This window comes from Chanodichthys erythropterus, chromosome 2 (genome assembly GCF_024489055.1).
Source record: "Chanodichthys erythropterus isolate Z2021 chromosome 2, ASM2448905v1, whole genome shotgun sequence".
Taxonomy (NCBI): Eukaryota; Metazoa; Chordata; class Actinopteri; order Cypriniformes; family Xenocyprididae; genus Chanodichthys; species Chanodichthys erythropterus.
The window spans coordinates 20,341,881-20,368,041 of NC_090222.1; the positions used below are offsets into that span (position 1 = coordinate 20,341,881).

The 26,161-nt window shown below is 38.1% G+C and overlaps 1 protein-coding gene across 1 annotated transcript in view; it reads left to right on the top strand.

Moving 5' to 3' along the window:
- si:dkey-22o22.2 (neural-cadherin) overlaps window positions 1–26,161 on the top strand; it is a 144,483-nt gene that overhangs the window by 52,693 nt on the left and 65,629 nt on the right. Inside the window, exons 2-5 of the mRNA XM_067393595.1 lie at window positions 14,306–14,494; window positions 17,090–17,315; window positions 18,879–19,083; window positions 23,979–24,090. Coding sequence (XP_067249696.1) covers window positions 14,306–14,494; window positions 17,090–17,315; window positions 18,879–19,083; window positions 23,979–24,090 — 732 coding nt within the window. The remainder of the gene's footprint in view (window positions 1–14,305; window positions 14,495–17,089; window positions 17,316–18,878; window positions 19,084–23,978; window positions 24,091–26,161) is intronic.

Sequence of the window (26,161 nt, forward strand, 5' to 3'; positions counted from 1 at the left end):
TAATCAGCTAATTAACTCAAAACACCTGCAAAGGCCTGTAAATGGTCTCTCAGTCTAGTTCTGTAGGCTACACAATCATGGGGAAGACTGCTGACTTGACAGTTGTCCAAAGGACGACCATTGACACCTTGTACAAGGAGGGAAAGACACAAAAGGTCATTGCAAAAGAGGCTGGCTGTTCACAGAGCTCTGTGTCCAAGCACATTAATAGAGAGGTGAAGGGAATGGATGTGGTAGAAAAAAGTGTACAAGCAATAGGGATAACTGCACCCTGGAGAGGACTGTGAAACAAAACCGATTCGAAAATGTGGGGGAGATTCACAAAGAGTGGACTGCAGCTGGAGTCAGTGCTTCAAGAACCACTACGCACAGACATATGCAAGACATGGGTTTCAGCTGTCGCATTCCTTGTGTCAAGCCACTCTTGAACAACAGACAGCGTCAGAAGCGTCTAAAGACAAAAAGGACTGGACTGGACTGCTGCTGAGTGGTCCAAAGTTATGTTCTCTGATGAAAGTAAATTTTGCATTTCCTTTGGAAATCAGGGTCCCAGAGTCTGGAGGAAGAGAGGAGAGGCGCACAATCCACGTTGCTTGAGGTCCAGTGTAAATTTTCCACAGTCAGTAATGGTTTGGGGTGCCATGTCATCTGACGGTGTTGGTCCACTGTGTTTTCTGAGGTCCAAGGTCAACGCAGCCATATACCAGGAAGTTTTAGAGCACTTGAAGCTTCCTGCTGCTGACCAACTTTATGGAGATGCAGATCTCATTTTCCAACAGGACTTGGCACCTGCACACAGTGCCAAAGCTACCAGTACCTGGTTTAAGGACCATTGTATCTCTGTTCTTAATTGGCCAGCAAACTCGCCTGACCTTAACCCTATAGAAAATCTATGGGGTATTGTGAAGAGGAAGATGCGATATGCCAGACCCAACAATGCAGAAGAGCTGAAGGCCACTATCAGAGCAACCTGGGCTCTCACAACACCTGAGCAGTGCCACAGACTGATCGACTCCATGACACGCCGCATTGCTGCAGTAATTCAGGCAAAAGGAGCCCCAACTAAGTATTGAGTGCCGTACATGCTCATACTTTTCATGTTCATACTTTTCAGTTGGCCAAGATTTCTTAAAATCCTTTTTTTGTATTGGTCTTAATTAATATTAAAATTTTCTGAGATACTGAATTTGGAATTTTCCTTAGTTTTCAGTTATAATCATCAAAATTAAAAGAAATAAACATTTTAAATATATCATTCTGTGTGTAATGAATGAATATAATATACAAGTTTCACTTTTTGAATAGAATTAGTGAAATAAATCAACTTTTTTATGATATTATAATTATATGACCATATCTTTTCAGAGGAAACATGTAAAGAGGATCTTGCTTGCTTTGAGAACATATGGAAAGAGATGTGTCTTGCTAAACCCCGGCAGTGACAGGGCAGAGTCAGCCTTTGTACTGAACAGATTGACTCATTTAATATGACTTTTCCCACATGGTCACCACTGAACACAGTGCAGCCCATTCTGATGAAGGAGCAGAAAAAGCAAATGGAGCAGAAGACTTGCAAGCCGTAGTCTGTAAAGTCACTTTGGATGAATTGAGTGGGAGAGACCAAGCAGATCACAACGGTGGAAGGGTGCCTGCTGTTCTTATGACATCAATTTGAAAATGTTTCCCATGGTCCCCTCTTCAGTAAAGCCTGTCAGACTCCACCAAAGTAATTGAGTTTCTGCAGAGGCGAAATGAAACCGAAGTTTCAGCAGCAGCATCAAAGGGAAAGACGCTGCTTGGGGTTTGTCCACTCCTCACAACACAAGCGATCGATTTTATTCCTCATAGTAAAGGGGAGAGTGGAAAGATGGATCCAGGATCAGGTATCTCATAGATCCAGCAGAGCACCTCTATATGCCATGTGGGAAACAAACCACCTTGATGTGTGAGATGATGTGTGTGAACAACCTGAGACGAAAACAACCTTTCGTTGGAGGGCACAGGCCTTTGATCACATATTGATGGTACGTTGTGGTAAACAGATGCCCTTGCTGTATCGCTTTAACCCAGTGGTTTTCAGAGTGTGGAGTGCACCCCCTAAAGCAGTGTCACTGCTTATTTATTTATTTTGGTGTATTGTAAACCATGGTATACCTTTTTTTATATAATTAAATATTTTTGTTGTATGGCTATATTTAAAATTGAATTTAAAATTGAACATTGGTCTGGGGAGTCTGTATGTATTTTCTACTGCACAAGAGGCGTGATCAACCAGCATTATTCACGCAATTGGATAGTCCTTCAACCAATCAGATCAACGATCCGGGTGACGTACTTTGCAGAGCGACGCGAAAACTCCAGACAGGTTTAGTTTGTATTGGTTTGTAGCATTGATCAGCGGTTTGCAGAAGCAGCAATGGCATTGAGCGAAAACATGAAAGTGAGTGGTATTTACACCCACTCGAGCGATTTGTTTGCTAAACTAAAGAAGTCATTCAGCATTGTCGAGAGGTTAAAAGGAATTGGATTGACGGTCGTGCTTGCCGTCGCTTCTCTATCGTCATCGTGTTATACCCGCCAATAGCGAGCAAGGTGGATAAGCCAGTCTGTGATTGGTTCCCACAAAAGTGTAACAGAAGCAGTAGAAATGAATGTACAGGTTTCCAGACTGAGTTGCCGGGTGAAATCAAATCGCGGGCAGATCAGGCTGGGTTTACCCAGTGTAATATTTTTGTGCATTTTGGCAACAAAAAAGTTCACTGAAAATAATTGAGCAATGTAAGCCTACTGACAAAGTATAACAAAACAGTGAAAACTGGAAGAACATGCAGTTTTTATAGTTTTTTGAAATACTAAAAAATGTAATATATATATATATATATATATATATATATATATATATATATATATATATATATATATATAATACTTGTCTTTTAAAGTGTTACTAAATATTTTGATATCAAATATGTCATCACAGGAAAAAATTACATTATCAAATATATTAAAATTGAAATTAGTTATTTTAAATTGCAGTAATATTTTACAATATTAGTGTTTTTGCTTTACTTTTGATCAAATAAATGCAGTCTTGTTGAACATTATATACTGTGTTATATAAACAGCAAGAAAATCCAAAACTAATGTTTATACAGCAGTTATAACTGTTTTAACTTCTAATAAAGGATCCAGTTTTTTTATTATTTGTATTATTTGTGAATACATATATGGTCAAAATTATATAAATGTTTTTTTCAACATTCAACAAACTATTCAAAATTTTTAAGATGTGGTGGGCATTAATGTTTTCTTTTATCAAAGGAAGGTATCACCAAAAACAATTGAGAACCACTACTTTAACCTACAGTGAAACGTGGAATGGCAGGTGTCACATAAGGACATGTCAGACAAGGTTGAACAGTGCACACTTGACTGTGCTGATCAGTTAGCACAACAAGTTAACTTGCTTTGCCACCTACTCTCAGGGCCTTTTCGCCCTCTCCTCATTTTGGTTTCACTCTGCCCAGGCTTACCATAGAGCATGTGTGAGAGGACATAGAGGAGTTCTCTCGCCCTTTAATGACTCCAGGTCTGAGTTGGAGCAGATCAGAGGTAATGAGACGTCCTTTGATATAACGGCTCCACTCCATCCAGGAGAGTGAGAGAGCATGTGCCGCACTGGCAGGCCTTCCTTTGAGAGGTGTGTGTTGGTGCTGATCGCGGTCATTATCTCACCTTAGGACTCAGCAGTCGTAACCCTTGCACACACATGCAGAGCCTCTAATTGAGTTGTGCTGACTGGGCTTTGATTCGCCCACGAGTGGTCAGAGAGAGGTTCTTTCTATCCATGTTTTTAAGCCTTTTACTATATCTCTCTCTTTATTTCCCTTTTCTCTGTGGTCAGACAGCATCTTAATCCCAGCTGACTTACTGACACACTTTAATCATTTACAGAACAAGATTATGAAATTAGACATCACTTCACTTTGACCCTCTGTTGGAAAACCAGGTCATGCCAGCTTACAGCTGTGTTTTCAAACATCTTAGCTCGTCCAAGCTGGTCTGATATGGATATGTGGTTTAGTTGATTGACTAGTAATGGGTTTAGCTACACCAGCAGCAAACCTGGCAACATGTCAAACCCCAACTATACAGTGATATAGTATGTTTTGTAAGGGTTGACTTGACTAAAATTGTCTACTAACTCAGTCAGGTTTCCACCAGTGTGTAGTTTAGTTGGTCAGCCATTTATCACCAATGAGCCATTTAACCAACTGAATCACCTTGATGCAAAAATTCATGAAAATTACTCATTGCGGAACAATTTCTCAATTTTCAAGCAGATAAAAACTGGATGAAATATTCTGAATCATACTAATCCACAATCTGACTTGTGATGCAGCCTGGAATCATAACCACACCATGTTGGATCGTTTGGCCAGAGGATAACTGGTGCCCCGAATGAGCCTGGTTTCTTCCCAGGCTTTTTCTTTTCTCAATTTCAGTCAATTTCTGTTTGGGTTCCACTGTCTCCTCTGGCTTACTTAGTTGGGGGCATGTAATATTCAGCAATATTATTGATTTAACTATACTGACACTATTGGATGAGAACTGAACTGAGCTGGACGATGACAGCGCTGCTTTATAGCTGAATTGAACTCATTTCATATTTGATGATCTTTACACAGTTATTGAATGGAACTGAATCAACTCTGAACAATAACATTCTTTTCTTTTTCTTCAGCAGAATTTAACTCTGTTTGCATAATTGAATCATTATTTTTCTGTGTATCCATGTAAAGCTGCTTTGAATCAACCTGTATTGTAAAAAGGGCTAGATACATAAAGGTGCTGACTTTATTTCTAAGAGTATGGTTTCAGTTGCCACAGAAAAGGAGGACCGGGTTTGTGATTGGATTATGGCAGCACATATGTTTGTGAATGTATTTGTGGTTTAGGTCAGTGCTGTGCTGTCCTGCATGGCGGCTTCTGTTGTATTTTGCTGTGGAGTAAGGATGTGTCCACAAACAGCCTTGAGGCTTTCAATCAGATCTCAGCCACTGAAATGAAAAGGAAATATACAGCAAGAGGAAAAAAGGGTATCGAGAAAGAGAAAATACATCACTAAGATGGAGGATCTATCTCTTAGTTGTGTGTTGCATTTATCTGAGTGGTTTTTCTCCTCTTTGTAAGAGTTCCACTGCTCTCTCTCTCTCTTCTTTTTTTGAAAGTCTGTTTTCCTTTTCCCCCCTGGTGCAGTATTGCTTGTATTTCAGATGACAGTGTATGAAATATACAACATGCTCAAGCTTTGATATAACATAGAAGAGAATAGAACAGTTGCATTTGTCAGTGAGAGACAAGGACAGTGTGAATGAGTGTGCGTGCGCGTGTGTGTGTGTGTGTGTGTGTGTGTGTGTGTGTGTGTGTGTGTGTGTGTGTGTGTGTGTGTGTGTGTGTGTGTAAGAACATCCCACACAGATGTCGGTTTGAAATCAACAGAACAGAGGAAACATAATTATATGTGTTTAGTTCCTCCCCTCATCTCTCTCACTGCATGCTCTCATCAGCGGTGAAAAATGGGCTTAATTAACCTGCAGGAAACTTTGTGAATGTGTAAGATGCGTGGAAGCGTGTGTCTGAATTGTGTGTTTCTTTTTCAACAATTTTGTCTAAATGAGAGCGGAGGAGAGAAGCAGCATGTTAAAAGTGGCTTTGTGGTGGATTTCTCCCATGTTTCAGAGAGAAGTGGATAAAATATTACTTGTATTACTATGCTTTTGACATTATAAATCAGTGACTCCCAAACAGATATAGATATATATGTACCCGAGAGTGCTTGGAAAGATTTCAATTCTGCTTTGTTAAACCAATTAATCAAAAAAATGAATTGAAAATTCATACTTACCCCAAACTTTTGAACAGTAGTGTAAAAAATGAACAAATTTACGGTTTGCTATCAATTAAAGTGTATTATACAGTAATGTGCTTTATCAACAGTGTCAGGGTGAAATTGTTTTGCTGTGTGTGTGTAGTATGATATGAATAAATGTGGGCCACAATGCAAGATCATTAATTAGTATGCGCTGTGCTTTTGTGCTTTGGCTGGGTCAGAACAGCCCCCACAGTCTACAAACACACACACAGTACTTCAATAATGAAGCCCTGTCTGTGTCACACACTGCCCTCTATCACTGCCTACAGATTAGTATGCACACTTACACACCTACACTAACGATCATGCTCTCTTTCCCTTTGTGTGTGTGTTTTGGTTCATCAGAGTCCTTTCACCCTGCTCAGTGTGAGATATCACTCTCTTGCTTATCATGAATGAGGTCTCTTTAATATCTCAAGAGTTTTAGACAGCTTAGAGATTTGACAAAATGAGACATTTATGTGCTTAGAGTTTTTTCCCTGATCAAAATGCCTCACTAATATCATTGAGACCTCTTCTAAGACGAGGTATAAATGTGTTTTCCCTGAACATCAAGTCTAAGTAGTTAATAGTAAACAAACTTGGCTTGCTGTCCTCAAAGGAGACTCGGCTCAACCTCAGAGAAAACCCTCCTAACATTGCATAGAAAGAGAAAGAATGGAAGAGAGGAGGAGATAGGGAAGTGGAGGGATGCTGGAAGAATTGTCGGTGGGATGGCTTATTAACTGTTGCTTTTATATGCTCAAATTGATGATTGACAGTAGTGAATGAACCTTGGAACCTCCCAAATCTACTTTTGAACTTTTGAACTGCCACCATTCATTTTATAGCTCTACACTCTTATTCCATGGCAGCAATTACCTAATTTGAGACAGTTTGATAAGACAGTGCACCAAGTTTTCTTAAGAAACCTCTGTACAATAACATTTTCTCATTTTTTTATATATATATATATATATATATATATATATATATATATATATATATATATATATATATATATATATATATATATATATATATATATATATATATAATATATATATTGTGTGTGTGTCTGCTGATGTATATGTGTAGATAGCTACAATTGAAACCCAAAGTAAGGGTTAAAAATCAGTTTTTTTTTGGCATATCTCTCACTCTTTGAGACATCCCACCCGGAGGAATTTCAGTGTGCGGTTCATGAGTGAGGGTGACAGAAAGAGAGAGAGAAAGACAAAGGCCCTGATTTGAAAACTTAATTACATCCCTGGAAAAGCATGTCATCAGAACAACAATGAGATATACATCGTTGACTGTTTAATTGAGCATGAAAAGAACTCTCTTTTTAGACCGTAACGCAAAAACTGCTTCTGCCAGGCCAGCAAGGGCAAGGCAATTACATGAGCTCACCGGCGTGCTGTTTGGATGTCACAAAGACTTAACCCTGCAAAACGGAGACTTGACTCAGGGGGGACACCTGCACCTTCTCAGTCACCATGACAACTTGGCCTACACTGTCATTCACCAAGACACCTGCAAGTCTTTCCTTATGTTGTGTGTGTGTGTGTGTGTGTTTGTGTGTAATTCCAGATCATCTGTTTAGGTGGTTTCTGAGATGTGTTTTCTGCCTTCTCAGAGTCGTTGGTTTGGTCTTGATGTAATCCATCCCAAACAGACCAGTAATGGCACAAATTTTAAAGGTGCCATCGACCGTTTTTTTTTTTTTAAGCTGTAATATAAGTCTAAGGTGTCCCCTGAATGTGTCTGTGAAGTTTCAGCTCAAAATACCCCATAGATTTTTTTTAATTAATTTTTTTAACTGCCTATTTTGGGGCATTGTTAAATATGAGCCGATTTATGCTGTGGCCCCTTTAAATTCTCGTGCTCTCCGCCCACGGAGCTCGCGCTTGCCTTGAACAGCATAAACACAGTTCACACAGCTAACATAACCCTCAAAATGGATCTTTACAAAGTGTTCGTCATGCAGCATGTCTAATCGTGTAAGTACGGTATTTATTTTGATGTTTACATTTGATTCTGAATGAATTTGAGGCTATGCTCCGTGGCTAACGGCTAATGCTACACTGTTGGAGAGATTTATAAAGAATGAAGTTGTGTTTATGAATTATACAGACTGCAAGTGTTTAAAAAATGAAAATAGCGACGGCTCTTGTCTCCGTGAATACAGTAAGAAACGATGGTAACTTTAAGCACATTTAACAGTACATTTGCAACATGCTAACAAAATATTTAGAATGACAATTTACAAATATCACTAAAAATATCATGATATCATGGATCATGTCAGTTATTATTGCTCCATCTGCCATTTTTTGCTATTGTTCTTGCTTGCTTACCTAGTCTGTTGATTCTGCTGTGCTCATCCAGATGTTTTGCCCTTGTGTAATGCATTGAACATGAGCTGGCATATGCAAATATTGGGGGCGTACATATTAATAATCCTGACTGTAACGTAACAGTCGGTGTTATGCTGAGATTTGAATGTTCTTCTTTGGTCTTTTAAACAAATTAGATTTACATAAGAAGGAGGAAACAATGGTGTTTGAGACTCACTGTCATTTCCACGTACTGAACTCTTATTATTCAATTATGCTGAGGTAAATTCAATTTTCAATTCGATGGCACCTTTAAAATCACCATGAAATCAAAGTTGACAATTCTTGTTTATCTCACGACATGTCTTCTCTTCTCTGATGACATGTTTCTCAGTTTCAGGGGCTAGACTATCTAGCTCCCGAGCTCGTGAATCAGTATATCATGTACAGGAATTCGGGCAGTGGTGAGGACAGTAAAGGATGCTGGTTCACCACACATTGGGACACTTATGACTCTATTTCCGGCGACGTGACAACATCCTCATTGTACAACATCACTACTGGTATTTATGAACAACAGCACAGCTGATATCTTTCTGACATTACTTGTAATGTTATTTAAAGTACATTACATAAAAATTATTTGCTTCTTACATATACGTGCAACATTTCAGCCATAAATAAATTACAAATGTTAGCTAGATTATGTTCATTTACTGTCTACGATGTTTATGCTGAAATATAAACGTTCGTTATGTGTAGTGAGTTGGCTCACGTGAAACTTCGTGCTTCAGAACTTCTGTTAAGGGAGCATAGTCAGCATCGATGCTCCCTGATTTTCATGGTGCATTGTGGAACTTTTTATGGAGCGAACGTTTCAGTGCCCTGGAAGGATTCTGCGATTGAGACAGCCCTTAAAATGGCTGACTCCCTGGTCAGTGCCCTGACTACTGAACTAATGAGCTAATTGAGACACACCCTTTGTCATTCATATGAGATTGTAGCAGTAGCAAACCACAATGATCCAACGATCCAGTCAATTCCCCATGGACAAAATCAAGTCCCGGCCCTTTTATGGTTGAGAAGCTTCAATCAGACATATATCAAAAAAGAGAAGAAAAGACTATTGCCATTTCTGTTTTATGCCAACTTTAACTGCGACTGGATCATTGAACAGTCAGTTGAACTCAAGAACTGGATCAGTCCAGTTTGTGAATGAATCAAATAGGTTTTGCTGACTGAATCAACTGATTCAAATGAGTCAGAAGAACAATTCATTCAATCATTTAATTCATGCATCTCTACTTTTTCATTAATTCCAATGAATATTTAATAAATTACTTTAATTTCAATCTTCAGGTAATTTGATAAGAATTTTATGGTGTTTTTTTCATATTTTTTTAACTTGACATCCCCAGTCCTTATTGACTTTCAAATTATTAATGATTTTATTTATATTTGTTCTGAAGAAGAAAGAAGGTCATACAGGTTTGGAATGACATAAGGGTGAGTAAACGATGACAGTTTTAATTTTTGGGTCTCTTAATCTCTTTAAATTGAGAGCAAATTAAGATTTTTGCCTCTTCTCCCAATAAAAGTTAAATTCTTCCAAAACTAAATCATCTGAGCTTTATTATCCTAAAATTTGAAACTTAAAGCATATACATAAATAAAGCATGAATTTAATCTTTTAAATTATGGAAGAGCAAACTCTAAGCAATGCACTTTCCTCTGTTGTTTGTGCCTTGCACTTATGGTGAATCAGCATTGATTCATCGCTCCATATCCTCTCAAAGGCAACACATCACATTCTTCCAATCATCCAGTGCCTTTGAGTTGCTCTTTTAGATGCAGACAAACATGCTAAGAAAAGAAAAGCGGCACATGTTAGATGCGGCTGATGACCGTTTAAATCTTTTTGAATGGAATCTAATTTTCCTCAGTCAGCTCAGTCTGTTACATCCATTCGCCAAATTACCGTACACCAAATTAGACCGAAAACACAACACAAACACCACACGCACCATTTCAATCCCCCTTTTTTATCCACTCTTCATCTTGTTTTTTTTAACATTACAATTTGTGACATCTTCTGTATTGATATTCAAATTAGTACAGAGCTTTGGGTGGACTTAGATGAAATTCACCAGCTATTTATACACGGAGCATATTATATCCAGTGCTTTGCTTCATTGCCATCCAGGCTTAGCTTGGATTAGTGAGACGTAAACAAAATGCACAAAGGCCTTTGCTCTTTCTCCTCAGATTTTTTTCTCACGTTATCTGAACTAGCAAACTGTGATGCCGAAAAGATCAAGCAATTGATTCATTGTGTTTTATGCACGGAGCAAGAAAGAGATCCCAGATGGGATTCCATAGTGTTCTTATGAAACAAAGAGCAAGATGCCCAGTCATGAAACAAATAGAAAAATCTCCTTCTTTCGTTACCAGTTGGCCTCGTTATTTCCATCCTAGCTAAAAGGCTTTTTTTTACTCTTCACTTTCCTCCTTCTCTCATTCTCCCCATCCAAGGGTTGTTTATCTTTCTTCAGGATGTGGTGATACTGTGACAGCTGTTTTGGAGGAGTTAGAGGGTAGAGATCCCTTTGTAGAAAGCCTGGCCAGAGTTCCTTAGGCGTCCCTTGAACTGCCCTCTCCCTGCTGGAGGTTTGTTGATTAAGCCTGTGGCCCATTAGCCTCTCAGGTGTGGGTGTTGGCCGCTGGGGGTTTGATCCACATCTGTTGGACCTTTAGGCCACTGCAGTGGTGGGCTGCACACAGAACTCAGTGTGAGGTAGGAAGGGTCGCTTCTGAGGTCTGTGTGTCCACATGAAGAATGTGGATCTTTAGAGACGGAGAACTCCTACAAAAACAGTATCTGTTTGTGTTCTCATTTTACATTACATACAACATTTTATATACACACACATACACACATATCTGCTAATGGGTAATTAAATGTAACAAATTATGTAAAAATGTATCTTTTATTTGAAAATTAAACATTTTATCAAACTTTGATAACAGCCTTAATCTTTTAAACAACTGAGAAGATGATCAAACTACATTTTTAAAAATCACGTGTCAAGTTTATAATATATATTACATCAGCATGAAAATTAAATTGGATGACTATAGGGCTCATCTCAGGATCACTCATTTAATGGTTCATCTATTGCCAAAATTATAAAAATAAAAAATAAAAAAAAAGATCACTCAAGAATAGAAAATTATTGAAAACATTAAAATCAGTCTGTCAAAACCAACACACGGTGAACAAAGTTTTTCAAATGGATTGGCTTTTATTCTTTTTAAGCATGCAGTGTAAAGTTTTTCACTCTGTTCCCTGATTATTCCGATTCAATTTCAGCGAGTGAAGAACAAATTTATACTCAGGTGCGTTATGTATTAGGTATGTTATTGTCTCTGACGGGCATCATGTTGAAGCTATTCAGGCTGCCATTTTCAGTCTCTTCTCGGGAAACAATGACACATTCAAAACGTTTGCAAATGTGTGACTCGCCAAACCTCTGCTTCTTGTAAATACTACCGTGAATTGTGCATGTTATTTTTTGACAGACATCGATGTCATGATATTCAAATGATGTGGATTTGAAAACAGATAGATCGTAAAGTAATAATTATTTATTTCTTACACTATGTCTATAATGGAAGCGAGCAGTGTGACACAACGTGACAATCCATGATTCATCTTTTTGGTCTTGTTGGCATTTTTGTCAGAAATGTAAACATTTAACACATAATATTATTCTTTTATTTAGCCAATTCATTAATTATTATCCTTTAGAATATATAGTTTCTGGAATATAAAAATATTATTCAGTAAGACATTATGATTCTGTTTCTTGCCATGCTGCTAAAGCCATTCTCTCCTCATTTGGATACATTTATGCATGTATTTAGCATACATCTTGCTAGGTTCAGTCATGTAGACCACTGATAATTTATCTGTATTATCCTCAACTTCAGTGAATCACAGCGGCAAGTGGACAGACACAGAATTTGATTATTTGAAATGCACCAACATTGACAGGATTTACATGTATTTGCATAGAGAATGCCACTTTTTGTTGACTTTAACATGTGCAGTGATCTGTGGGGTTTTGTTGGTTTGTGTTTTTGCTCTGCTGGCATTGATGTGGTTTTATCTATTTGACTGTCTGCTCAACATGACCTCCAGTCCATCCATTTTCACAAGCTTTCCACAATCGCTTCACATCCTGACTCCGTAGATGATCACAACATAGAAACGTGGAAACATAGAGGCAAGACACCCAAACCCCCGACCCTTGTATCTTTTTTGCTTTGACACACTCCAAAGCGTGGCTATGAAAAGACAGGAAGTGAGTGTAACGGTAGTATGTTCCCTCTTGACAAGATGCTTAGAAGTGAAGTTTCTTCTCATTCTCACTGCTGTCTCACTTTTGCATGAAACGCCCAAAACAACACGGTTTAAGTCTGGAAACAAACAAACAACAGAGAAAAGAGAACACAAAAACATCCCAAAAAAGATATTTCTGTTCTGTTAAGTCCCTTCTTTCTCCGTCTGATCTTCCGAGGCCATCTGAGGGAGCCGGCTCATGTCTCTGACAGCAAACTTCCTCAGGACATACAGGGGAAGTCAGAGATGACGTGTACTACAGAAATGTCATTTCTCTCTTGTAGCTGAGCATCCTCGGGCTGAATGACAGTCTGAAGCCGAGAGGCGTCACTGAACTCAGGGTGGTTGAAGGCTCTCTCTATCCCTCCTGCTCTTTTTGCTAGTATTGTGATTAGAAGATGTGCTTTAAATGTCTATAAACACGACACTGTGGCCTGGTAGATGTGTTTTGGATTTTTGCTGAGATTACAGAGATTATGAACAGAATTATGAGTATCCTTCAAAAAGAAAACAATGAAAGGGATAAAACAAGAAGAGTATCATGAGAGAGAAGATGACAGGCCTTGAATTTCTCTCATTAGGGCCTATTGTTGGATGGATCGGTTGCTCATGTTCTTGCTCATCAGTTGAATAAATGCTGTGTTTTTGTGGCGGTTTTTCACCTGTATCAGAACTACATTTCAGAAAAATCTAAAAGATTTACAATTACATAATAAAAATAGTAATAATTGAAGAGTTCAGATGCAAAAGTCGCTAAACGCCACCTCTGTCAAAAATGGGAATGATATTGAGCGAATGCTTTCTGCAAATAGTATACGTTCATTAAATACTTCAGCTTCAAATCCGCTAAATCCAAGCGTCAGCCCATTCAGAAATTCAAACGCCACTTCCCTTTGTCAACAAAGTCCAGAGAAACCAATCAAAAGATGCGAGTCATATCATATGATTTCAAGATGAATGACGGTGTGTGTATGAGCTGGCTTTCAATTTCCGAGCTTCAAATTTGGCAGGATGACAGTTCCTTTTGCTGCTGTAAAACTGACAGAATCTGACGTTTTACTATGTATTGTTGTCCGAAGAGCTGGACTTTTTTTGGAGGTTTTTGCAAAAAAGCACATGCTGGTTTTGCAGCAAAAGTCAGTGAAATTTGTTAAATACCAGTAAATTGACTAAAGTGACATTTTTGAAAATAAGGCATTTCAATAACTGACTAATAACCTTTTCATTGCCATTAAATTGAAATTACTGAACCAAAACATAGGAACCTGGTGTATATATATATATATATATATATATATATATATATATATATATATATATATATATATATATATATATATATATATATATATATATATATATATATATATATATATATATATATATATATATATATAAATGCTCATTTAAAAGAAAACATATCAGGCGGACTTAGAGGTTTTGGCATCTGAACTCTTCAATTGTTATTATTATTCTTATTATTTTCAAATAATTAAGAATATTTTTATTTATTTTCTTTAAGAATTTTATTTATCATATTACATCATATTTTCTGTATTGTAATGCATAAAATGAATGCACAAAATCCGTATGTATATGTGATGCATTTCTTTATGCGTTCAAAACATATTTGTCTGTTTCTCTCTCTAGGTGACGAATGGTACCTGTGCCGGCTGACTCTGACCCTATCCAACCTGTCAGATCTGCAGTGGGCCATGTTCCCCTACCCCTACCTGGCAGCTGTGGGCCCTGACACTGGTGCTGGCTCTGTTGTCTACAAGCTTGTGGCCCGAAGTGGTGATGGCTCAATGGGAACAGCTCACTTCCTTTTAGTTGATGGTGGGTTTGATGGACGACAGGCGCTTTAATCATTGGAAAACTGTCAATACAATAATGCTGCCAGTTATAACGCTACCCCAATTTAAATAGAAAGGGAATTAGACTGTCTCACATGCAGACATGCATTATATGATCAATAATTTTAACCCTGTGCATTGTTTATGCTTGAAACTCAAATGGTTTAGCTGACACACTTAGCCTAGGTTAACCTCTTAAGGTTTCTTTTTATAGGGTGTCATGAAGTTGCCATGAAATCATTAATGAAAACCATTGAAATACTTTTATTCTGAATCAATGACAATGACATGCCTTTTTCATTAGCCAGTTGGTTACTGCTGTTATAGAAATAGCATAAAGCACTTAGTCACTAATGTAATCCATGCTGTTTCCATAGTTATTCATTCCTGTTCACTGTACATGATTTAATTTTAGTGCACAGAGACTGACAAAGGTTACATTTATTTGATGTATGTTTCTCATGCAGACATGCTGTGTAATTCAATCTACAGTAATTAGTCAAAAGCAAATAGACATGTGCTTTAAACATATAACTTTGATCTGTTACCATATGAGCATGTATGTGTGCATGCTGATGTATGTGTGTTAGGACCGGTGTGTCATACTGGTTTTATTGTACCTCTAGGACATCTTCAGAAACATCATAACCTCTCATAATGGCTAGTCATTCATCATCTGATATGTTGTGACATTACAAAATTACTTCTCTGGTCCAAAAGGATTTAGACTCTGCTATAAATATTCTGTCTCTGGTGATATTACACTCAGAAGTTTATAAACTCTGGCTTTAGGTGCCGTTGCCTATAGCGCTCTTCTTCTGAGTTTTTGAACAGTCTTTTAGTTGAATGTCATTCATTGTCAAGTAGGTCATTTACAATTTGCACATACAGAATGATTTACTAGTGCTTGCAGGAAAAATGGTGTTAATGTTTCAGGTAAGCATAGATTATAGACTAAATTTGCAGAAATTAGACAGAAATTATAAAACAGACTGTTCTGGTCTTGAATGGTGATTGGTCACTGTGACATTCCAGCCATGTTATGTTTTACAATGGTGCTTAATAAGATTTTAATGAAAAATTATGTCCTTAACAAAATCAAGGCTGTTATATTATGAATATTTTCACACCTAAGTCCTTTAGCCTTGACTATATCCAGACTATATTAGTGTAAAGGCAGCTATTGTTAGTAAAATAGATGCAGCAGACTAATCATAATTCATAATGCAATAAATGCATACACTATTGTTCAAAACTTTAAGGTTAATTTCTTTAGATTTATGAAGGATAATGTGACATTGAAGACTGGATTAATTCAGCTTTGTTATCACAAGAATACATTATTTTTATATTTATATATTTTTTATATTGAATATTTTCTTGGTGAGCATAAAAGACTTTCAGAAGCATTAAAAAATCTTACCAACCCCAAACTTTTGAAAGGGTTTTATGCAAATATGACAATCAAATCAATGATGTCAGTTAGATAATCACATTTTTCCTTTTGTTTAGTAGCATGTAATTATGTATATCTGAATAGTCGATTGTTACTTAAATTTTACTTGAACGTAAAACAACAAACTAACCTGTTCCTGTCTAAGTGGACAGTTCTTAACCGGAATAAGCTGCAAAGTGGAGATAATGGATCATAAAGTTCACATCATTATCATCAATAACTTTTTCATTATTTGAAGAGGGCTTGTAAAGACAGAATCAAGCATGATTCTGAATCAGAACATTTGCAGATGAGTCTTCAAGCAGCTGCAAGAAGGGCAAGGCAGAGCGGGTACAGCTGGGAAATCTGCTCCGCCTCAGCAGCTGTGTTCTTCATCCACCTCCTCTTCCTCCACTCCCAAATAATGACATGCTCAAGGGGACAGTGGTTAAAATGAGCTCTTGTCTTGCTATTGTCCTGGAGGAGGAACAGAGGGGAGCGTATTGCTCCAACCCCCCACCCCCCCCCCCCCTTCCCGTGCACACACAGAGAGATGCACTGAACCACAGCTGGCAGAAGGGTTCCTAATGTGTGTAAAAAAGACTTCAAGGCTTTTATGACTTTGTAATCCTCTTGCACTTTGAGCTGAACTTTACAAGAGTTGCTCTTTTAATATGTGATTATAAACAAGTGCCATATCACAGTTTTTAGGCGATTTATGCAATTTTTTTTCTACATGCCATAAGTTATCATTTCAAAGTTTGGCAGGTTGTTCCTACTATGCAATGCATTTTTCATGTCCCTATAACAGGCCTATATGTCGTAATATACTTAAATGTTTCTTTATGTTAAAAATATATATATATATATATATATATATATATATATATATATATATATATATATATATATATATATGTTATATTTAAATAGTTTATTAAAATGGAAATTTTCTATTTACCACAATCAGTGTTGTTTCAGTATTATTTATTTACTATTACAGTATATATTAATATTTTGAATTAGCTGTTTTTATTTTATTATAATAAAATATTTTGAAATCATTATTATTAGTTTTTCATTTTTATTTAAATTTTAGTTTTATTTTATTTTATCATTAAAAGGGTGTGTACTTTGTGACAGGTGGGGAAGATTCATTTGAAGTAGACCGAACAACAGGAGAAGTGAAGACCACAGGGCGACCTCTGACCCCCAGTAAGGAGTACACACTGACCGTCCAGGCCATGGACTCGCAGGGCAGGAGGGGCCCGCACGCCTCTGTGTTCATACTGGCCGGCTTCCGGCCCCCTCAGTTCACCAACACCACCTACACGATCTACATCCCAGAGAGCACCGGGGTGGGCCAAGCGTAAGTACAGGAAACTGTGTGTTAGTGGGTGTGTTTGTGTGCATCTGCGTGTAAGAAGATTCAAAATTTGCTGCTCATTAGAGGGTAAGAGAAGGATTGTGTGAACGTGGCCAACTCTGAAGCTTTATGTGTCATCTGTTGCATGAAACAATTTGCCTGGAGGGATAGCGGAGGTTGAGAGAGGGGGGACGGAGTGAATAGAGGGGGTTGTGGCAGAGAGGGGGAACACAGATGCATTATTTTGTCCCCAGGCTCTGAATTTGAAAGCGTGTTCAAATTCAAATATTTATTAAAAGAAACTTCTGGATAAACATGAAGAGCAGTGTCTGAACTTCCCCCTTCAGGCACTGGCACAGACCAGAGCATAATAATCTGTGTGAAGGAGGATAGGACAACTAATCATGGAAAGAGAGACATATTAAAAAGAGAGAAGAGAGACATATTAAAGTTAAAGAGAGTGGAGGGGGAGATGGCATGGCAAGAGAGCCACAAAGAACCACTATCTCTCAGACATGCATTATTTCCCATTTTACAAAATCTTGTAGATTGCCTTGCCGCCTGCTGCCTACAAAAGCAGCTGCATTCTCAAGCCCTGTTCACACCATGGGACATTATATTTTGACCGCTAATGGGCATTTTATTTGGTGCCATACTGGCAAACGGCCATAGCTTTTGAAAATGATTTGTATGCTTTCTTGCTGCTTAAAATTAACATTCTGCAGGCTAAAGTGTGAATGGGCCTTCAGGGAGCATTTTAATTTAAACAAAAACTCTTAAATGATTAATTTGAAATGTTTTACTTTAAGACAGCATCTCTGTGTGCCACACAAATAAAACTTCTCTTGTGAAACACATGAGACTTGAATTAAATACAGTAGTTCATTATAATCGTGTTAATGCACAAATGTATACTTTTATTCAGTAAGGATGCATTAAATTGATCAAAAGTGACAGTAATGGCATTTATAATGTCATAAAAGATTTCTATCTCATAAATTTTGTTCTTTTTAATTTTCAATACATCAAAGAATAAAAATAAAAGGTCATGGTTTATAGAGTAATATTAAGCAACTTTTTGCAACATAATAAAAATTGTGGCTTGAGCAACAAATCAGCATATTATTTCACAATTTTATAGTTTTTACAGTTTTTTTTTTTTTAGTTTTTTTTTTATTTCACAATTTTTTTTAGTTTTTTTTTTTTTTTTTTTTTGCAGCCTTGGAGAGAATAAGACCTTAGTTAGATCTTAAATCTTACTGACCCCAAACTTTTAAATGGTTGCATACATATTAGACACAGATATTTTGTAATAGAGTCCATATTTAATTAATTGATTTTTAACAGTACTTTTTTGTATTCGGATGAAATACATAAATATATAATTTTTTGAAATATAAAGAAATACTGTCTTGCTAGGTAGCTCACGATGTTTTGGAACAGAGTTGTATGTTCCCTATGAAATTCAATCCTCCCAGAGGAGAAATTCCTCATAATACATAGTATATGTACATTTAATTAAATGCTGGCCTGTGTACTGAATCTATTTCCTGTATATGCCTGTAGGGTGGCGGTGGTCCAGGCTATCTCGTTCCAGAGGAAGACTCTTTCCTATATGCTGCTAGTGAACCCAGGCAACCTGTTCAGCATAAACCAGGAGAGCGGCTCACTCAGCCTGACACGTGCTGTGGACTATGAGAGTGGACAACATCTCCATCACCTGCAAGTCAAAGCTTCTGAACCAGATACAGGACTTAGCAACATGGCAGAGGTTAGCACATATTTACCTAGCTATCTAAACAGGGTCTTTCCTTTGATATTTATTGCTCTTAAATGTATTGTTCTTAAGCTAATTATAATTTCTTCAGATTTAAAAACATTTTTCAACAATTTTTATCTTCAAAAGTACAGTTAGGTCAGAAGTACACACACAACTTGTTCTTTTCTTGCTTCTTCTTTTCAACACACCTATTTAGATAAACCGCCTTAGGCCTGACATTATGATTCTGTATGAGTGGCTGTCAGTCATTATTCACACCCAGGCCTTGTACAATTTCATGACACATCTGTTTTTTTCAGAAGAGAAAGTCACATATGCTTTGATACACACAATAACACACATACACTCATATGCATAAAGGCATACGCAAGCACAAACAGGAGCAAACATACACATATCAGCAGAAAAGCGGTAATGAGAGATTGTGTGGCACTGAGGCCATCAAACACGCCACAGCTGTGGCTGTTGCCACTTACGAGACTTAGCGGTGCGTGTGTCTTTATGTGTAAGATGAAGCGATGTGACAAAGGCAAAGAAATATGACAGATGTTTGATCTATTTCACCCATCGTGTTGTTGTTGCCGTTATTAGAAGCGCAAATGTATCCATTCGTGTGTTCGTGCTGTTCACGCTGTGTTGTTCCATGTTGATCTTCTTTGTTTGGCATAAGTTCCTCCACATTAATTGAGTCTTCTTGATGGACTTGGCTGAGACACAATGATGTGTAACTGTGCCTGTCCCAGCGCCAGTTACACACACACATTTTAGATAATTGTCAGAGTCACTGGCCCCTGCCAAATGATTACACCATCTGTGAAGATGAGTAGAACGGACTCGAACAGAGATGAGGCAAAACAAAATGAGAGAAGAGGAAGAGGATAAGAGACAAGGCGAAAAGAGACTAGACAAAACTAAATGAAAAGACAAAAAGATCCAGATGAGAAGAGACTAAAAGAAAAGATCAGAAGAGATTGGATGAGATGAAACAAGAAGAAATGAGATCAGTTAAGGCAAAACAAACTAGATGAGAAGAAAAGAAATTAAATCAAATCAAATCAAATCAAATCAAATCAAATGGGACAAAATGAGAGTAGAACAGAAGATAAGAGATGATTAGAAGAGACAAAACGATAAGAGATAAAAAAAAAAAGTGAACTAAAGGAAATGAGAGAAGACAAGTGGACAAGATGATGAGACTAAAGTCAAGTCACCTTTATTCATACAGCATTTTTTACAAAGCAGATTGTGTCAAAGCAACTTAACAGCGATAACTGGCAAATAATTTTGGCTGCAGAAGAAAATGGTGTCAATGTCCACCTTAAGTAAATTCAGTATTGATTCATTCCGTTGTAAAAATCAATAGTTATTAACTTAGTTCATTTATCTGTACATCAGCTCTGGAGAAAACAGTGATGTCATCGTCCAGCTCAGTTCAGTTTGCATACAATGGTGTCAATGCAGGGAGATCAAAAACATTGTTGAATATCAAGTGTCCCCAACTAAGCAAGCCAAAGGCGACAGCGGCAAGGAACCAAAACTCTAACTGGTGACAAAATGAAGAAAAAAACATGGGAGAAACCAGGCTCAGTCGGTGGGCCAGTTCTCCTCTGGCCAACAACGAACAGTGTATGATTATGATTCAGGCAGCATTACAGGTCATAATCCAGTTCCATCTAGTTGAAGATTCATCACGTCGGTATGGAAACGGTTCGTTGGGGATCTGTGCCACTGGCGGTCGTGTCAATGAGGCCTTCATTGGGGATGGTCTAGTTGACACAACCTCTGCTGGCACTTCAGGGATGCGTTGTGGTCATGTCTAGGCGCAGGTCCTCCATCTGATCTGGATACGGCCCAGATCCGACTGACTACGGTAGACCTCGGGATAAACAGAGAGACTAATAGGTGCCACTCTTCTTCTGATGTAATGAGTACATTGGGTGTTATAGGTAGTGTTCCCGGTTCTGCTCTAATTTATGCAGCCTAACAATCCTCCGGATGTGCAAATATAAATTTTATGCGTATGCCAGGTTAAAGAGATGCGTTTTAGTCTAGATTTAAACTGACAGAGTGTGTCTGCTTCCCAAACAATGCTAGGAAGATTGTTCCAAAGGTGCCAAATAGGAGAAGGATCTACCGCCTGCAGTTGATTTTGATATTCTAGGTATTTTCAACTGGCCAGAATTCTGAGATTGCAATAGACGAGATGGACTATAATGTGTTAAGAGCTCGCTCAGGTACTCGGGAGCTAAACCGTTTAATGAGTAAGTATTTAGGAATATTTTAAAATCTATACTATGTTTAATAGGGAGCCAGTGCAGTGTTGAAAGAACTGGGCTAATATGGTCATACTACCAGATGAGAGGGGAGGAGATTAGAAGAGACAAGAAAAGAAGAAATGAAGAGAAGACTGAGCGTCTGTCCTCTTAGCTTGTGAAAAATAATTTCATAAAGACGAAGCTCTACTCTAAGACTCTTCATCCCTTTTAGACCCCTGTTGTTGCTGTTATTAGCAGTAATGCTCCTCCAGAAGCAGACATCAGACTCATTACTGCCATATTCAACCTCTAGCAGCCATGAAACAAACACGGAACATTCCCCTCTGTTGGGCAAATTCCCGAGGGACGACAGGAAAGAAAAAGAAACCTGTAATGCAGAGCTACATGGGCTACGATGTTCTGACGGCTTCAGAGATGTATGGTCAGCTATGGTGCTGTGTGTGTTACGTGTAAGGAACTTTTCCCTCTTGGCAGTGCTGCTCCTCTGAGATAAGCAGTTTTGCGGGACTCACCATCACCATGACTAACACCCCCACTGAGAACACATACCCTGCTTTCCCTCTGCCTCTGTTCGGTCAAAGTCAAATCCTGTGCCAGTTTTCGGTCTGAATGCTCACAAATCTCTGCACAGAGTGAAGCCTGAATGTAGATACAGCCCTTCCATAAGCTATCATCTGAGCTTCAGCTGAGATCTGCTACATTAAAGTCTACACACCGAGTTTGACTGGGGTTTATGTATGTTTGTGGGGTGGTTGATCCATTTGCATTCAGTGGCTTCTGCCACAGCTGTTCTGTTCTGCTTCTGTCTTTTCTTTTAATGTTATTCCTCTCTCGCGTGCCTATGTTCTTAACCGAAAGCCTCCAGAAAGCCAAGTGACTCAGGACAATAAATGTGTCCATACTCATGCAGGGTTTTAGTCCCTGTAGAAAAGATCGCCTTCCATGCAGATATTTAGGTCAGCCATCTTTCTGGAAGTTAAATTGTCTGTCATATACTGAATTGTAATAAAAAATTAGATTTTAAAAAATCCATTTGGTCACAATGACAAAAAAAAGTTAAAATATTTTACTGATGGATAAAAATAGAAAGAACATTTACAACAAATCCATCAAGTGATAATTATTTGTAGCTTACTTAGGCCCTGTTTCGATCTGGTATTAAGATGCATTTTGGTCAATCAGCTCACAAGTGGACGATGCTGAATTCAGGTGTAAACGGGTGTAACACAGTTCGTAGATACAGGAGGAAGGAGGCGGGAACCGGCGAACGTTGAAACAAACTTTAACATAAAATAAACAAAGAACAAAACGAAAGTAATGCCGACAGACCCTCATGGACGTCTGCCGGCCACACAAACATGATAAAACATAACGTAAAGTCCAGGCCTGATCCTCTCTCTTCCTTCACTGTCGTCGCTCCCGGAGCTCCTCCGTGAGAGACTCAAGGCCAGTGCGCCTCCCAGGTGATGCTCGTTATCACTTGCTCGTCACAACGGGTGTAAAATGTTTTGAGCTTGACCACTTCCAGAGATAGTTGAAAACGCATTCAACCTGATTGCTTTTCTTGTGGTCAAATGTGTTCAAACAGCCACAAAAGACCTAATGTGTAAACATTATAGGAAGCATGCATTTAAACTTTGTCAGCTAGTTTAAAGACGAAAAATGTACCAAGCACAATGTTCTCTCTCCATTCCTGATTTCTCACACATTCACTGCATTCGGCCAGTCTTGCTGCTATCAGAGCTTAAAGGTAAGCTGCTGATTTCCGTATGGTTTTTTTGTCATCTCCGGGCACGATCATATGTAAATTGTGCAAGCTTATTATGTCCATTAGATCGAAAGATCTGAATAAAACAAATAAATTTACCCGCCCATAGACCCTTCCCTCGAAGAAATCAGGAAAGAAGTGGTTGAAAGTGGACAAAAGAGACCGATTAAAATACCAGGTGGAAACGGGTATGTGTCTCCCTCGTCTACTTGTGATCTGATCGACCAAAACGCATCTTAATACCAGGTGTAAACAGGGCCTTACTCTCACAATAATGCAAATAAAATTGACATGTTTTTAATAATTTTGTATAGCCATAAGAGATTTACATGGAAGGTCAGTAAGGAGTATGTGTGCAGAGTTGAGTGATAAATAATAATTATCTACCATTGTGATGATCTATTTTGCAAATGTTCTTTCTTGTTCTGTTTTAATCTGCCAGTAAAGTATTGTAATGTTTTGTATTTTTATAAGGTTCTTCACAAGATGTTCTGTGCCAAGATCTATTTTAGTCTTGAGGCATATAACACAGTAGAACAGATAACAGATTTTTATGTCAACGTGATGTAAAGCATTTTAAATCATCCATTAATGTTCTTAGAATTTGGTAAAATACATAAAATGGATGGTTAATGCCTCTGCACTCACCCATCAGTGACTCTATTCAAGTCATTTGATGCTTTAAAACCCTGACTAAAATCCATTTAATATAAATTAAGGAAGCTATATGAATGTTTGGATGTAAACTTTATTTGAGGGGACTAACCGTTAATGTTTCCATACTTGTCCACATAATAACGTCTCTCTCTCTCTCTCTCTGTCTTGTTTTCTTACTTATGCAGGTGGTGGTTCACATCACAGATGAGAATGACTGCACACCAGAGTTTATGCACTCCATTTACAGTCGAGACAACGTCCCTGAGTCCACCCCTACTGGTACATCCTTACTGCAGGGTGAGTGTCTGCTTCTCCATTTGTCTCTCTTCCCATCTTTGTGATCATCTCACTTTCTTTCTCTCTGTCCGTGTTTTTCCCCCGGCAGTCCTGCTCTTGAGGCAGGTGCTGTTGCCGGTTGCTCTGCGGGGGCAAGTGTCTCTTCAACTCAGTCTTGTAATTATGAAATAATTCATTATGGCAGCACTTTCTGGGTGGTAAATGGATTGTAATCAAAGCCAGCTTGGTGGCTCCCAGGCAGAGAAGCTTTTCTGCCCCCTCTCCTCTCCAATCTCTCATCATCCCGACTAGCTCTGTCAAGCTAGTCAGACCGTCAATCCTCCATTTTGTCTTTGCTGATGTTGTTGGCTCTATAACCACAGGTCGGAGACTGTGACCCAGCAATAGAGGTGCGATCTCCACAGTGGCACTTGGATGTGGTGAGGTGGGGGGTACGACCCACTCCATGTTCCCCAGATAATCACGTCTGATAGAGTCAGGCAGTTCTGAAGAAGAGGCATTCCTGACCTCCTCCTCTAAAACACAATCATTAATGGGAGGGGAGACCTGTTTATCTCTCTGTGCCAGCCCCATCTGCGATCATATCGCTGTAATTGAAGATGTTTTAGTGGCTTTAAAAAGCATGAGCGAGTTGTCGTGTTGCATTTCAGACAGAGGCTTGAGTGCATTAGTTGTTTGAATAAATGTTCATATGCCCTAAATAGTGGTGCATGTTAAGGCAGGCATTACTACTACTATTAATATTGCTCATAGTTAATGTTTGGGTTTTAAACAGAACTCTAACCCTCATTATTAAATTCAGTGAACAACTCAGCCATTTTTTGCAAAAAAGGAAATGTGTGCTACTTTTATAAAAAAAATAAAAAAAACTAGGTTATAAAAAGCAGGCAGAAAAATTAGGGATGCATCAATCAGATAAAAAATATGCCCGATGCTGATAAACTAACTGATAAAGAGCTAATATTAAAATTCTGTACTGTTTTGTATAACTAAATTAAAATGCTGAATTTATGCATGAAATAGTTTTTTTTTCTGAAGATTAACTTTAAGTGAGCATGATGACAAAAGGTAATCTTAAAGGGATAGTTCACCCAAAAATGAAAATTATCCCATGATTTACTCACCCTCAAGCCATCCTAGGCGTATGCGACTATCTTCTTTCGGATGAACACAATCTGAGATATATTTAAAATATTCTTAGTCCTCCAAGGTTTATAATGGTTGTGAATGGGGGGGGGCATGTTTTGAAGCCAAAAATAATGCACCCATCCATTAAAAAAAGTAATCCATATGACTCCAGTGGGTTAATAAAGGCCTTCTGAAGTGAAGCAATGCATTTTTGTAAGAAAAATATCCATATTATCCAACTTTATAAATTCAGATAACTAGCCTCCTGCAGACGTCCATACGCAGAATATGCAAGTCGACTTGCGCCAAATGAGTAATCCTCTGACGCAATGTTGGAGTTGTTGGAGTATTGTAAGCTTAGACACCTCTCGCGGTTCAAACAAATAGGGCTGTGCAACAAATTTAAGCTCCTCTTCTCTTATAATGAAAACCTAAAAAAATGTATCTTTAAAAATTATCGTTTTAGACTTATAAGCCGTAACGAGTGATTTGTTTTGCTCTATCCTCAGTGCCTCCGCGTTCGTCATTACGTTGTGCATCAGGTCAAAGGATACTCTTCCGCCACAAATCAACTTGAGCATTCTGCATACCGTCGTCCACCAGAAGCTAGTTATTTGAATTTATAAAATTTTTAAAATGGATATTTTTCTTACAAAAACGTATCGCTTCACTTCAGAAGGCCTTTATTAACCCACTGGAGTCATATGGATTACTTTATTTATGGATGGATGCATTATTTTTGGCTTCAAAACTTGGCCCTCCATTCACAACTATTATAAACCTTGTAGGACTAATTACATTGAAGGATGGGCCCGAGCCATTATCTAGAGACCAGAATATCAGAGAAAATTGTGAGTGGGCTCGTTTAAGATGGGCACCTTAGCAACCACATGGCAACGTGTTAAAAACCATTGACAGACAAAAGCAGTTAACATTAAATGAA